The 14602-nt window shown below is 52.3% G+C and overlaps 2 protein-coding genes across 4 annotated transcripts in view; both read right to left on the bottom strand.

Moving 5' to 3' along the window:
* Positions 1 to 7843, bottom strand: part of TRIM14 (tripartite motif containing 14) — a 30817-nt gene extending 22974 nt beyond the window's left edge. Inside the window, exons 1-2 of the mRNA XM_039234863.1 lie at positions 7396 to 7843; positions 4946 to 5041 (exon numbers count right to left, since the gene is read on the bottom strand). Coding sequence (XP_039090794.1) covers positions 4946 to 5041; positions 7396 to 7611 — 312 coding nt within the window. The 5' untranslated portion in view covers positions 7612 to 7843. The remainder of the gene's footprint in view (positions 1 to 4945; positions 5042 to 7395) is intronic.
* Positions 7844 to 11797: 3954 nt separating this feature from the next.
* Positions 11798 to 14602, bottom strand: part of CORO2A (coronin 2A) — a 53251-nt gene continuing 50446 nt past the window's right edge. For 2 of the 3 annotated variants that reach the window (XM_039234839.1, XM_039234837.1), the window contains exons 10-12: positions 14422 to 14512; positions 13294 to 13538; positions 11798 to 12147 (exon numbers count right to left, since the gene is read on the bottom strand). In XM_039234839.1, the coding sequence (XP_039090770.1) occupies positions 12016 to 12147; positions 13294 to 13538; positions 14422 to 14512 (468 nt within the window). In that variant the 3' untranslated portion in view covers positions 11798 to 12015. The remainder of the gene's footprint in view (positions 12148 to 13293; positions 13539 to 14421; positions 14513 to 14602) is intronic. The other variant, XM_039234838.1, reaches the window with a different exon arrangement.

Here is a 14602-nt window from a genome sequence, read left to right as displayed (position 1 = left end):
GAAAGAAAGAAAGAAAGAAAGAAAGAAAGAAAGAAAGAAAGAAAGAAAGAAAGAACGAACAAGAAAGACAGAGAGAGACACAAAGACTGAGAGGGAACTCTGGCGAGGAAACAAGGAAGGGTGTGTCTGGCTTGGGCTGTGCTGCTTCAAAGTGAAACCAGGCAGGGGGGAGGGGGCCGGGTGAGGGACAGTCTGGCTGGGAAGGGTTAGGGACAGGGGAGAGAAGGCACCTGGGCGGCGACCCAGCCCACTCACGGGAGGGTGGGGGATTTCGTGAGCAGAGTGCTGGCTGCCGTGTGACTCCCTCTCTGCCCAGGGCCATGGAGGCCTGTCCGGGTCCTGTGGAGGGTGAGGGGCCTGTGAAGAGAACCGGAAGAGCTGTTTTGCTGATAGTTCAATAGGACTTTGCACAGCGCTTCTACGGGCAGCTGTCAGGGGCACCCCGCTGCAGAAGGGAGGCGTGCTCTCCACCCCTGCCCTCTCCATGTCAGCCACGCCCGTCCTGACCACTCTGATATGGGGCAGCGGCCTGCAGGAGGCAGAGGGGAGCCCATGCCCAGCAGGGGTGGTAGACACCGGTGGCATCGTCAGTGTCAACGGCAGCATGGCTGACTCCTCACCCTCCTGTTCCCACTCCGGTCTCCCGACCCTAATCTGTGGTTCAGGCTCTGCAGCTCCGAGGGCCACAGGGAAAGGCATAAAGCCAGGAAAGGGAGCCAGTCTAGGCCCTTATAAAAGTATCAAAAGCTCCCTGGAGAAAAGTGGGAAGATTCAGAAAGAAGAACATAATCACTCTCATCCCTGTTTGAGGCAGAGTAGCAGGTAAGCGCTGAGTTTTCCGTCCACCTGCAGGTACTCGCCCTCTGAAGAGCCACGAAGCGGAAGCAAACAGCCTATCAACAAGGATGTCAGAGAAAAATCACTTAATGAGTGTTGGCTGAGGCTTAATGATGAAGGCCCTCTTGACTGTTCTCTGGGAAGAAGGGGTTAGTTGGGCGTGGTCGCTGGTTTCTGAACAATGGACTCTAGACCATGAATAAACTTTGCTGTTTTTAGTTTGTTGACAAAGGTGTTTTACGGATTAATTTTCAGGTGGACGGCCTTTCCCCTAGTAATGCCTCTATATGAAAGCAAGCACAGAGCAGCATGGTTTGCCCTTGGCCTTTCTTGCACACACCACACGGACCACAGTTCAGCAGAGTGCCTGCGAGTCCTTATACACATTTGTGCCCACTGAGCCAGATGAATCACTTCCAGGAATGTGTCTGAAGGAAATACATCAAAAATGTTCACTGCGGTGTTATTTTACGTTAGTGAAAAACTGGAAATGATCTAAATGTTCAACATTGGGAAAATGGCTTAATCATGGTAGATCCATATAATGGAATACACAGCCGTGAACACGGACACTGATAGCTTTTAATGACACGGGGAAGTGTTACGATCTTAAACAAGCAACAACAAAAACCCCATGTGTAAAATGGCATATAGTTTTGGTCAATAAGGGAGAAGGAGCTGATGTGGAAAATCCCCCTTCCTAGTTCAAATACATAGACATGCTGATAAAATGAGGAAATTTAAAAATTCTGTGACCCAGCTCAAAAACCGAAACCGAGCTCACAAGCAAACAACGAATAACAGAAACCCCTAGTTGCCCAAAACAAAGAGGGAACCTGTCATAAGAGCCATGCAGAAGCGGAGCTGAGCGACCCCAGCCACAGCACCCTGGGGGCCTGGTCACCTCAGAGGGGGCTCTCGGCACCTGCCACCTGCACCAAGCCAGGTGCACAGACCGCCCCTCCATCCGTGAACTGGGTACTGGCAAAACCTCACCCACTGGCCTGGGGAAGGGGCAAGGAATCTTCTCATCCATCAAGGGTTGTGGGTGAAAAAGAGAGTCACCAGCAAAACAAATAAACCAAACAGGCTTATATTGAGAAGAATTCAAGTCCTAGTTCATGCAACCTCAAAACTGAAAAATTTGTATATAAAAACCGGTCTGAAACTACTGAAACTGGTAAGAGTACCCTGCATGTGCTCCAGGCCCAGGGCTCTGAAGACATGCTCCCTCGAGCCGGGGCACAGGACACCATGGAGAACACCTAATAAGGGCAACAGTGTGAAGATACAAATAAGTCACATGAGGAAACGAGCCACCGTGCCTCAGCTCCAAAGTGGGGATATGATATTAGAGCTGTGAAGAGGACATGTCTCAAATATATACATGTACAGAGAACAAAATCTCAACATGTGAACAGTAGTTAGCTTGAAATGTGGCTGAATCTTTAAAAAGTCTGCTATAATTAATGTACAGTGTTATATTAGTTTCAGGTGTACAATACAGTGATTCAACAATTCTCTGCATTACTCGGTGCTCATCATGACAAGCATACTCTTAATCCCCCAGCGCCTAGTTAAGTATGGCTGAATGTTTAAACCCATTTCTTTTTTTTAAAAAATGTTTATTTGAGAGAGAGAGAGACAGAGAGACAGAGAGAGAGAGAGAGAGAGAGAGAGTGCGTGAGGGGTGAGAGAGAGAGAGGAAGACACATAATCTGAAGCAGGCTCCAGGCTCTGAACTGTCAACACAGAGCCCAATGTGGGGCTCAAACCCATGATCCACGAGATCATGACCTGAGCTGAAGTTGGATGCTTAACCGGCTGAGCCACCTAGGCGCCCCTAAACCTGTTTCTTGACCAGGAACGGAAATATAAATGCCCCCAGGGGCCAGGCTGGTAACACAGGGAGGGAGGTGCTCAGGTGGGGGCTGGGAGACGCGAGACAGGTGTCCTTCCGGTGGGGGCACCTGCTGCTCACCGGGATGGCTCCCATGTGGGAGTGCAGGCCTAGGACAGCCACATCTTCCTACTTCTCTACATCTACATTTTTATACAGACCAACCAATCAACTAATCAATCCGTCTCATCTTTAAAATGCTGATCATCGGGGCTCCTGGGTGGCTCAGTGGGTTGAGCATCTGACTTCAGCTGAGGTTATGATCTCACGGTTCGTGGGTTCAAGCCCCATGTCAGGCTCTGCTCTGACAGCTGAGACTGGAGCCTGCTTCAGATTCTGTGTCTCCCTTTCTGCCCCTCCCCTGCTCACACTCTGTTTCTCTCTCAAAAAAAAAATTTTTTTTCTTAAATTAAAATGCTCACCATTAATCTCATTCTTTTTACCTTTTTAAAAAATGTATTTATTTTGAGAGAGAGAGGGTGAGCAAGAGAGTGAGCAGGCAAGCACATGAACAGGGGAGGGGCAGAGAGAGATGGAGAGAGAGAATCCCAAGCAGGCTCCAAGCTATCAGCAGAGCCCAAAGTGGGGCTTGAACCTATGAACCATGAGGTCATGATCTGAGCTGAAATCAAGAGTTGGACACTCACCTGACTGAGCCACCCAGGTGCCGCTGTCAGTTTTGGTTTTGATACTGCACTGTACATATGTAAGATCTGACCCCTGGGGCAAACTAGCTGAAAGGCACACAAGGCTTCTCTGTACTACCTTTGCAACAACCTGTGAATCTGGAGTTATTTCAAAATGAAAGTTTAAACATAGGAGGAGGTTAAAAGAAAGAAAATTCCATTCCTTAGAGGAGCTGAATCGGGCCCCCTTAGCTTCTACACACGAGTCCTAGCTCTTCCCTGGGGAGCCCCCAAACCATGTGCGCTCAGAGATTTGCAGACCGTGAATCTATATCCCGATTTGGTTTTGGCTGCACAGCCCACAGCACCTCCCCTGTCCCTTCCTGAATCTTTTCAAACCGGTATTTGCTTGAGCCGGAGAAATGCTCTTGAAGACATGGGCATCATTGTTAATAATGAAGCTGGGGCCACAGGTATAAACCACAACTGTCCCCAGCACACTGGGGCATGTAGTCACAGACAAGGGATGCCGGGCCACAGACAGGTCAGTTCTGTGGCCTGGCCTAGGCCTCGGCTTCTCCACTCTGCTCTGGGCCTGGCCTCCGGAAGTGCTGGGTGCCAGCTACTCCCTTGGTGGGAGCCGGTCTCTCTGCCTGACTTGTGAGGGGTCAGTCCAGGGTTCATAGGGCCCTCAGAGGGAGAGGCCCTGGGAAGGCATCCCACCCTAGCCCTCATTTCCAGGAGGGAGCAGCTGAAGCTCAACAGGGAAGGAACCAGCTCAGTTCACATCAAAGGACCAAAAGACCCAGTGACTTTACAGTCAGATGGCAGCTCACAATAACGTCAGCCCCAGCTTCCCATTTCAAGCCCCCAAAAGAATCCATTTAAATAAACACCACTATGAAAGGAGAAGCCTGAAGAACGTTCTTATTTATGGAATACATTTATGCCCTATTTTCTTTCTTTCAACAAAGCAGTGAAACCCAAACTGCTGTTTGCATGCTCCTCATGCTGCATTTTGCTTTAAGGTGATTTGGGGTGCAGAGGATGGACGACTAGTCCCTCTAAGAGAATGTCTTTGGCGGCGGCAGAGGGAAAGGCCGTTCCTCCGTTTCATGAGGTGTCACAGGGCAAGTCTAGGCTGCTGGGCAGAAGCGGATTCATATAAAGCTAACACAACAGAAACTTCAGGCTCCTCACTAGCCAGGGCCCTTCATGGTCTTGCACCTTTTTGTGTCATTTTTCTTTCTTTTAAGTTTGTTTATTTTTGAGAGAGGTAGAGGCAGAGGGAGAGGGAGACAGAGAATCTCTCGCCATCAGCGCGGTGACTGCCGTGGGGCTTGAACCCAGGAAACCATGAGATCACGACCTGAGCCTAAACTGAGAGTTGGATGCCTGACCGACTGAGCCATGCAGGCGCCCCTTGTGTCATTTTTCTTAAAAAAGAGTCCCCTACATTCTGGAAGTCCCAAGCCCCATCATACCTAATCTGCCCCTCTGAGGCTTTAATTTTCCCTGGGCTCCATATTGAGGAGAGCCTTGTGACCATCTCAACTAGAACCAGGAAGAAATGTCTACTTGCCTTGAGCTTCTCAGCAGCATCTTCTATCTGGGTTATGTTGCCAACTTGCTGCTGTTTCTTGGCTTCCAACTGCTTTAAACGTTCTTGGAGGAGTTTCTGTATGTGAAAGAGCTAGGAAAAATTAATACTTAATACTGTGACTTTTGAGACAACAAGCCACCCCAGGGGTCCTCTCCTCCCACCCCTGTATTTTGTTTCAGCTGAGGTATCTGAGACTCAGAGGTGAGGTGACTGGCCTAGAGTCCTGTGGCAGATTGGAAGCATGGGTCAGAAGGAAGGTCCTTCTGCTCCTCAGAGGCCCACATCAGATATTATTCCAACCTTGATGCCTCCCTCCCCTTTCCCTAGAACAATCCTGCTGATGACCTGATTTCCCATCCTCTCAAATAGGACCTTAAGGCAAACAGCCTGGGGCAGGAGAAGAGCGCTCACTTAGAGAGTCAATATTAACTAAGCACCTGTTACATGCGCGGGAGCCTGTGGCCCTTTGGCTTGAACTGGGGTTCAGAAGACCTGCATGAGTGAGGTCGGTGGGGGTTCACGCTCCCTTCCAGAGCTCGTTGTTTCGCAACTGCCGTTTCCCCAAAGGCCTGATCTGTGAGCCTCTTCCCCCCAGGTTTGAGCTCACCTCTACCTGGATCTTCTTACAGCGGCCTTATACTCAGCTGCGGGGCCGGGGTCTGGCTGCCCGGTCAACCAGAAAGCTCCCCGAGGGCAGGCCTGCTGCATTCCCAGCTCTGCCATGGGGCCGCGGGGTGACCCAGAAAGTGTTTGCAGGATCAAACATAATGACCAAGGGCTGCCAGCTTCACGCCTAGAGTGGGAGCCACCCGGCAAGCAGTTGTGAGCATAAGCCCCAGGGACACAGGCGGCTTCCCAGGACTGATTCCTGGCTCTCCTTTCATGTGACCGGGACAAGTGACCTCACCTCTCTAAACCTGTTTCTTCAGCTATAAACACGGGGACAACCCCATCGCGTTGCTGTAGAGAACGAGTCGTACACAAAGTGCTTGGTGCAGTGCTTGGCAGGCAGCAGGTACGCAACAGCTAAAGCTCTCACTGTGCCATCGGACAGGCATTTGCTACTGTCTGCCGCTCTATTCTAGGTGGTGGATGGGGGTGGGGACGCGAGGGTAACCCAGGTATAAGCCATAGCCTCAAATGTGGGGGGCACATCTTACTCCACTGTGATTTCTAAGCCTTAAAGCCTAGCTGCTGTCCATCACCCACAGATAACCCAGGCCCCTGGCGCCCGAGCCTTCCAGTCACAAGGTGCTGTACCTGTCTTGCTACCTGGCTGAATCCTACTCATCCTTCAAGGACAGTTCCAGTAACACTCCTCTGGGAAGTCTTCCTGGGCTCCCTGTTCCTGGTTCATATTGTCTTCTCCCTGGCTCCCCAATTACGATACTCATCACGAAGTGTCACTGTCCTCACACCTCACCAGCCAGGGACTCCTGATCAGGGAAGAATTGATCTAACTCCTTAACTCGTGGCACAAGGTATGTGCTGAATGGATGTTTGGCGAATGGATGGAAGGACTGCTGGGTAAACAGATGTGTGCGAAGACAAAATGAGTATGTTGGTAGGTAGGTGGGTGGACCTGCCTATGAGACACCCAAGCCTGGAAGCAGCCATGTTAGTTCTGGAAACAGCCTTCTGAGGAGCTATTATTATTACAGCCATTTTATAGATAAGAAAGGCCTTAAAACCCAGGACTCTATCCACCAACTGAACGAGCCCCGAGCCCCGACAGGGCCCATTCTCACCTTGGAGCTTCAAGGCGGTCACAATGTGAGGAAAAAGGTCATTAATCACCAAACACTACTGGGAAGAGGAAGTGGTAAAATCAGCATCCGTTAGAAACAGGAGGGCCTGCCTGTCCCAGGGAGGCAGAGGTGGAGGCTTTGACCAGAGTCACAGGACACGTTGGCCCGAAGGCTGGAACAAGAGTCTGGGGCCCCTGACCATTATTAGGATTATGCACAGGTGAGGAATGGGCCAGTGGGTGCAATCCAGCTGTGGAGTCCTGGGTTCAAAGCGGCCTCAGCTTCCAGAGCCTTTCTTTCCTTATCAATAAAATGGCTGTCACAGCTCCCCATGTGGCGTGGCATGGGCATTTGCGTGGGGTGGAAGGGCGGAGTGGGTGGCTGGAGGCCGCTCCCAGGGCACTCAGACAGGCAGTCCCCAGGCCCTGTTTGCGTGGCTTTTCATCTTTGTTTAAAGGCAGGCTTTCTTTCGGGCCAAGAGAGTGTGGTGGGCCCACCGTGGTGCGCGAGGTCAAGGACACCTGCGTATCAGCCAGGGTGCCCAAAACTCTTCTGAAACTTAACTGGCAACAGCATGGTGGGCCTCTTACAGGACCTGGGGGCCGCCCTCGGGCTGCAAACGAAAGAAACCGCTCGGGCCTACCCGTCACGCCCCGCCCCGCGCGTTGACCGCTTTCCCACCTGCGCCAGCACCGCCTCTTCCAGCACCAGGCCCACCGGGTGGCCGCGGTGCGCGCCCAGCACCGGGCAGAGCGCGCACACGCAGCGGCGGCAACGACGACAGAAGAGCTCGACCACGCGGTCGCCGTGCTCCGCGCAGCAGCAGCCGCTCGTGTCCTCGCGCTTGGCGGGGCCGGGACTCCCCGGAGTCCCGCTTTGCGCCGCTGCGCCCGCCATCTAGCCCTCGGGTTCGGGCGCGCTGCCGGGGAGGGGCTCCCGCGGAGAATCGAAACCCCGGGCGGTGGGGCGGGGCGGCCCCGGGCCGGCCCAGCTCTGGGAGGAAGGGTGGCGGCGTCATGGGCGTCCTGCGGCCCCGCGGGGTGCCGCCAGCTCCGTCTGCGCCGGCAGTTTCAGCGGCGCCCAGGTGGCCGCCGCCGAAATGGAGCTCGCTCTATAAGGAGGTGAGCTTCCCCGCTCCGTGATGCTCCGTCTTGCTCAGAAAACTGCAGCCCTGTGGGTGGGGCCAAAGTTGGCCGGGGCCTCCCCAGCTGATGTGCATTACCTACACTTTTCACTTTCCCTCGATTCTCTCCGCCCTTTCCCCAGGAGGAATCACCACCTTTCCCACAGCTGTCAGAATCACTCTGCAAACTCCAGTTGCCCCCAGGCTGTCTCCCAGCCCACCAGTGTAAATTAGTACAGCTATCGTGGAAAACGGTATGGAGGTTCCTCAAAAAGTTAAAAATAGAACTACCATATGATACAGCAACCTCCCTTCTGGGCATATACACGGAAAGATTATAAAGTCAGTATCTGAAAGAGATACGCGCGCTGGTGGGTGCCTTGCAACATTATTCACGATAGCCAACACATGGGAATCACGGATGCCCTTCCATGAATGAATGGATGAAGATGTGCTGTGTGTATATACAGTGAAACGTTATTCAGACCTAGAGAAGGAAATCTGCCAGTTGCCACATGGGTGAGCTTGGAAGACATTATGCTACATGAAATAAACCAGACAGAAAAACAAATACTATTTGGTTTCACTGTGGAATCTAAAAAAACAAACAGTTGAATTCCTAGAACCAGAGTAGAAAGGTGATTGCCAGCGGCAGGGAGTGGGGGAAACGGATACAAACTTTTGGTTGTAAGATGCCCAAGTTCTGGGGATCTAATGTATAGCGTGGTAACTATAGTTAGTAACTATATGCTTGGAAATTGTTGAGAGTGGATCTCAAGTGTTCTCACCACACACGAAAAATGGTAACTGTGAAATAACAGATGTGTTAACTAACTTGAATGTGGTAATCATTTCATAAGGTATACATATGTCAAATCATCACATTGTACACCTTAAAAAATCACATACAATCTAAATATATACAACTTATCAATCGTAGCTCAATAAAATTAGAAAAAAAATCTCATTTCCTATCCTTGCCTCTTAATACCCTTGATCCCTGCCCTGTCTACGCTCCACCCTTCACTTGTTTCCAGACCAGGGAACAGGCAGTTTTCTCTGTTTGGGACCTCTCTTCCCCAAATACCTTTTGCCCTGCTTACTTCTATTTATCCTTCAGGTGTGTGCCTAAATATCACATCCTCCAGGAAGCCTTCCTTGCTTCTCCTCCCAGAGCAGCCCACACTTTCCCTATCCTGACCCTCCTCTTCCTTCCAACCATGACTGAAAACATCAGAGGGCAGGGATCAAGTCTGTTTTATCTGTTTCCCAGCCTGGTCTCTGGCCCAAACAAGGAGATAATTGGTATTTGCATAACAAATCAAGAAAAGGAAAGCTCCATGTATTAAAATGTCTAGGCAGATGTTTATTATTTTGTTACATTCTTTCCATTGCACGATTTCACATCTTATTTATTTTCACCTTTATTTCTTTCTTTTTTTTTTTTTTTACAAAGGTAAAAGGAATTTCAGAAACAATATTAAAACAAACTATTTCAGGCACGGTTTCATATTAAAAGCATAGATCTATTTTTGACTTCCTTCTTCCCTCTATGATACAATCAGGAAGAATAATTATTGTAGAGCTAAGGTGGACACCCCTCAATGCTCATCTCGCAGTGCTGTCTTGGTTCTCAGAAAGTTCCCGAGTCAGCAGGGGGCTCCCAGAGTATGGAGTAAAGAGATGAGTGCACATTCTACGTGCCCTGAGTGTGAGGGCCTGGCCCTGCAGATGCTGGGCAAGTTCTACTTCATCGGTCAAGAACATAAACAAAAACACAATTTTAAAAAATGGCTTAAAAAAATATTTGATAAAAATTACCTATCCCTCTCCCTTGCTGTGAAATCATTTAAATAATTCTAGTTGTAAAAAAAAAAACAAAAACAAAAACAAAAACAAACACAACAACCCAAAAACAGTTTTGTTCATGGATGCCTTCATATTGTTTTTAAGCATGAGGTCTGGGTCCCTTAGGAGCAGTGGGAGCTGGAGATTATGTGCAGAGAAGGCATTCGGGTCCCTCCCCAGGCTCAGCCCCACCTCCAGCTCTTGGCAGCCAATGCCTGTGGGCACGATGCTTCTTCATTGTCTGACAATGACATGGGGATGGTGTCGTTATTCTGACCGCAGTGATTATTCTGGCCCGTGTTAGAATGAGAGTCGGACATGCCAGTGAGTGGAGGGGGAGGGCTTTGTAAACTGTGACGTGCTGGCCACAAATGAGGTGGGAGAGGTGACCCCATGCAGTGGAGCTCTGCTTCACTGACAGTGCCTGGGATTTGGTCTTTGGCCTTTGGCGAGCCCTAGTGACTGAGTAAACAAGATAGGGAATGTGGGCATCTGGCGTGTGCAGGCAGACAGGGGGACCAGGCCTCGGCTAGGGGAGGGGGCACTTGGGCACAGAGCCTTCATCGAGTTGCAGCCGGGGCGGGGGCCGGGGGATGATGCTTCCAACCTGGACTTAGAGGGTGGGGTTGGAGTCCCAGAGCCTGTCTGGTGCTCCTTGTCCTCCTCTGTAGCATAGAGGTGCTCCTCATAGGCACAGACGGGCTGACGCAGTGGGTCTCCCTCCTCACTGTATTGCAGAATCACCTGGGAATGTCTAAAAACATACACAAAGCCAGGCCCTGCTCTGGGGATTCAGCTTCAGCTGGTCTGGGGCTGGGCGGGGGCATCTGTATTTCTCGAACACTCCCAAGAGGACTCTAATGTACAGCTTGGGTTGAAACCTACCAGGCTAGGTGGCCTCCTGCAGTCCCCATCGTAGCTCCATGATCACCCAGTGGGCAAAACCTGCACCTGCTCGTTGGGGGTGGGGGGGGGCATTTAACTTCCGACATTCCCCATCTCTAGCTGGGCTGCTGGGCTGACCACTGAGAAAGAACCTTGGAGAACAGGCTCAGAACACAGGTTCACAAAGGAGGGACACATAAAAAACCTCTCAGGCTGGCCGGGGACTTCAGGGCCATTTAGCCCTACTTCCTTGCCTGATGTAGTCCTCCCTCTCCAGAAGCCCTCAGGAGTGGGTGGCCAGAGGCTCTGCTGGCATACTGCCAGTGCTGGGGCTTCCTGCCTTTTGGACTGAAGTCTGTCTTACCCTCGTGGAGCAGGCAGGCTCTGGGACCTGAGGGCTTTGGTGGTGACCGTCAGTGATCATGGTCACTCTGATGTTTGCTTCCCCACACGAGGGATAGTGTCTGCCCACATTTGGCTGATTCTGGTTGAAGAGAGGATGGTTTTGGTCTCCTAGCGGTGCTCTAGAATTGGGCCAAACCTTGACTTACTTCCCTCTGCCCTTTCACCAAGGTCTTGTGAGTTCCTACAGCAGACCCAGATCATCATCCTACAGGTAGTTTTCCTCCGGTCAAGACCAGGATTTCTTGTCTTTGGTGACAGATCCTGTAGAGGGCAGCATATGCGAGGCTCCCCTAGTTTGGATGGAGAAATTGAGACCAAGAAGGGAGTGACTTGCAAGAGGTCACGGAGGGGGTCAGGGGCACAGAAGAGCCCAGAACAAATCGATTCCTGCCCTGTGGGCTAAGAGCTGCTTTAGACCAGAAACAGCAGAAAGACTGACCCAGCAGACCAGAAGCTTGACCCAGCCCTACCATGAACCCTCTGCGGACCTTGATCACTTGCCTCTCTCTGGGCCTCAGTTTCCCCACCTGTAAAGTGAGGAAGTTGGGCCAGATCAGTTTTTCAAACTTCTAAATGCTTTTTCAGAAGCAGAATTATGTGTTCCATAGAAGCCAATGTATAAATCAGAGAGAAGAGGAGCTGTGAGTTTGGAACAGGGTGGAAGGTAGCACGGCCCTCCTGCTTAGCCTTCCTCCCGTTCTGTGGACCACAGTCTGAAAATCTCTTAGGTCCTTCCAGCTCTAACTTTGTACAATGTTCTTTCCCTTGAGAAGTTACAGCTCATCATGGACCCTTAAAAACAGAATTAACCAGAAGGCAAGGTATCGTCTACAGTCAATTCAGACAGTGCTGTTTTGAGAAGGCAAACAGGAAAACGGCACCAAGTCCCTCCCACGAGAATCTTCCAGCGACCGAGAGTTTCGTTTTCTGGTAAAAAATATAGAAATAGTGGTTGTTGGTGGGGGACTTGTGGTTTGGTTCTGGACCTCCCCATGGAGCCGAGCGGTGTCCCTGAGGGCGAGGAGGGCAGACCTCTCTGCTCAGAACCTCTCGGAGCCCATCCGCAAGTTTTTGATCTCCAGTTCCAACTGTTTGGCCTGGACCTCACGCTGGGTCACCAGCTCCCGGAGCCTCCGGATCTCCTCCTGTTGCCGATAGAACATCTGCAGCAGCTGGGAAAGCACAGAACGGAGAGGAAGGTCACTCGGAGCCCCAGGATGCTAGGGGTCAGAACACCAGCAGGAAGGACAAAACGTTGCCCCCTTTTCACTCAGAAAGATGGAGGTGATGCTTCAGATTCTGTGTCTCCCTTTCTCTCTGACCCTCTCCTGCTCATGCTGTCTCTATCTCTCTCTCAAAAATAAAAAAAAAAAAGAAAGAAAGAAAGGTGGAGGTGATTACCAGCGCTGAGGCCTGAGGGAGCAACCATGCACAGATCTGTTATAAAACCTTGTCTTCACCCCATAAACGGAATTTTAAAAGACTTGATGCTTCAGACTGTGTGTGTGTGTGTGTGTGTGTGTGTGTGTGCGCGCGCACGCGCACACATGAGCGCGCTCGCACACGCGCGCCTCCTCAGAGACATGGAGGAGAGGATACTTGAGCCTGAAGTCTAGAGACTGGACTTTTCACACCACTAAACTACATGGCCTCAGGCAAGCTACTTACCCTCTCTGAGCTTCAATTTCCTCCCCTAGGAATTGTGGGGCCAGAAAACTAACCTCAGCATTAGCATAATTGCTGCGCTGTAGAGATTGGGACTAGGTGTTGATGCCCCCACTAAGGATCCACAACACCCCTATGAGGATGGTGGTGTTTGTGCTCCACTGTACCGCTGTGGGGACAAAGGCTGGGGGAGACTCAGCCCCTGGGCCTGAGGTCCTAGTCAGTACTCAGTGCAGCCAGGATGGGAATTCCACTGTGAGATGCCAGCCCCTGTTCTCGGCCACTACCTACAGACTCCCAGGGCTCTGAGAGAATTCAGTCAGGTTATACACCACAGCGCCTGCTGCGGGACCCAGTACCCAGGAGGCACTTAACAAAGGTGGACTCTGAAAGCACAGAAGATCCTGGTGTCAGAACCGGAAGGGGCTCTGAAGCCGGATCGAACCCTCTGCATTTCATAGATGGTCTTCCACCGTCATCTACACGCAAGTGCGCCATCTTGGCATCTAGATGGTGCTCATTGCCTGTCTGTTGAACGAGTTAACAAAGTGAGTTAAGCGGCCAGGCCAGGGCACACAGCAGGTTGTTATTCTCACCCCTTGGTTTTCTACCCGCCATCCTGGCACAGCCCCCACCCCACCCCTCCTTCCCACCTCGTTCTCTGTCTTTGGTGGGGGGCACTCGAAGATGTCAAAGCCGTTGGCGAGCCGGGTTTTCTTCTCTTCCAGCCTGTGTTCTGCTGCGCACCTTGGCACCGTCTCCTCCTGCACGGAGGAGGGCCTCTGGCCATCTCGAACAGCCAAGTCTTCTCTCTGGTTGACGGAGGGGGGTCTCTCTGGGAGCAACTGCTGGGGGCACAGCTGCTCGGAGCCCGGCCTCAGGGACACCAGGACCGGCCCTGGGAAGGAAGCAAAGGGCTGCATGAGCACTGAGTGTTCGTGAGCAGATGCCAACACGCACAGGCACACAGCGCCACGCGCAGACACGCACAGCCACGTGACAGGTGGAGGTCTGGCCACGCGCAGACACCGGCCGTGCACCAGGCACGCTCGCGGGGCATCGTCTCAGCGAAGCCCAGTTTGCAGGCACGGCACAGAGCAGGCCCCGGAGCTGCCCCTAAGCACCACGAGTGCCCCCAGTGAGGCTCTGCCCTTGCTCCGTAGGGAGAGCCCCACACGCCTTGCGCTCTGCTATCTACCAGGTCGTGAACCCTCCCCGCAGCCCTGAGAAGCAGTGGAGGCGAGAGGCCCAGGGAGGAGCAGACCACGTGTTGCCCAAAGCGGGGAGACAGAAGGTCAGGGACGTCCCGGTCACCGAGGCAGCTGCTGGGATGGGGCCGGGGGCCACACACGGTCCCCCCTTGGCTGGCCCTCAGGTGAACAGGACAGGGAGGGCTCAGCACAGGGAGGGAGGGCCCGGGGCCGGGTAGGGTGGCTGCACCTAGCGGGTCTCTCAGGCCGAAGAGCAACTGTACCCATGTGGATGGGAGGAAGGGCAAGGGCATCCGGCGTAGGCTACCCAGTCACTCTGCACAGCCTGGAGTTCCAAGTTTTCCATGGAACAAAATCTCTCGATCTGCCAAGAGTTTCCTGAGCCACTTGGGACAACTCCTCCCTTCTTGGACCCGCACGGACAATCCTAGTGACTGGGGACCGACTGTCAAGGACCACTTGCCCAGGGTTATGGGAGAACACAACTAGAGGCCGGACACCCCTCAGCTCCTTGAGGCCACCGGACACTCCTGGCACATTCGCGCGGGGCCTTTTCTCAGGCCCCCTCACCTTTATTCATCCCAGAGAGCCACTCGCGGGCCGTCAGAGAGGGCTTGGCTCCTGCCGTGGGCGGGTAGATGTCCTCTTGGTAAGACTCCGACTGTAGGGGAAGCAGGGACGGTGAGGCCTGGGGGGCAGAGGGGCCGCCCAGACCCGAGGGCCCTTAGGGAGCTGGGGTCCAGGCTTTCCC

This window comes from Hyaena hyaena, unplaced genomic scaffold (genome assembly GCF_003009895.1).
Source record: "Hyaena hyaena isolate Hyena2069 unplaced genomic scaffold, ASM300989v1 scaffold_93, whole genome shotgun sequence".
Lineage (NCBI taxonomy): Eukaryota > Metazoa > Chordata > Mammalia > Carnivora > Hyaenidae > Hyaena > Hyaena hyaena.
This window is presented reverse-complemented; position numbering and strand designations above follow the sequence as displayed.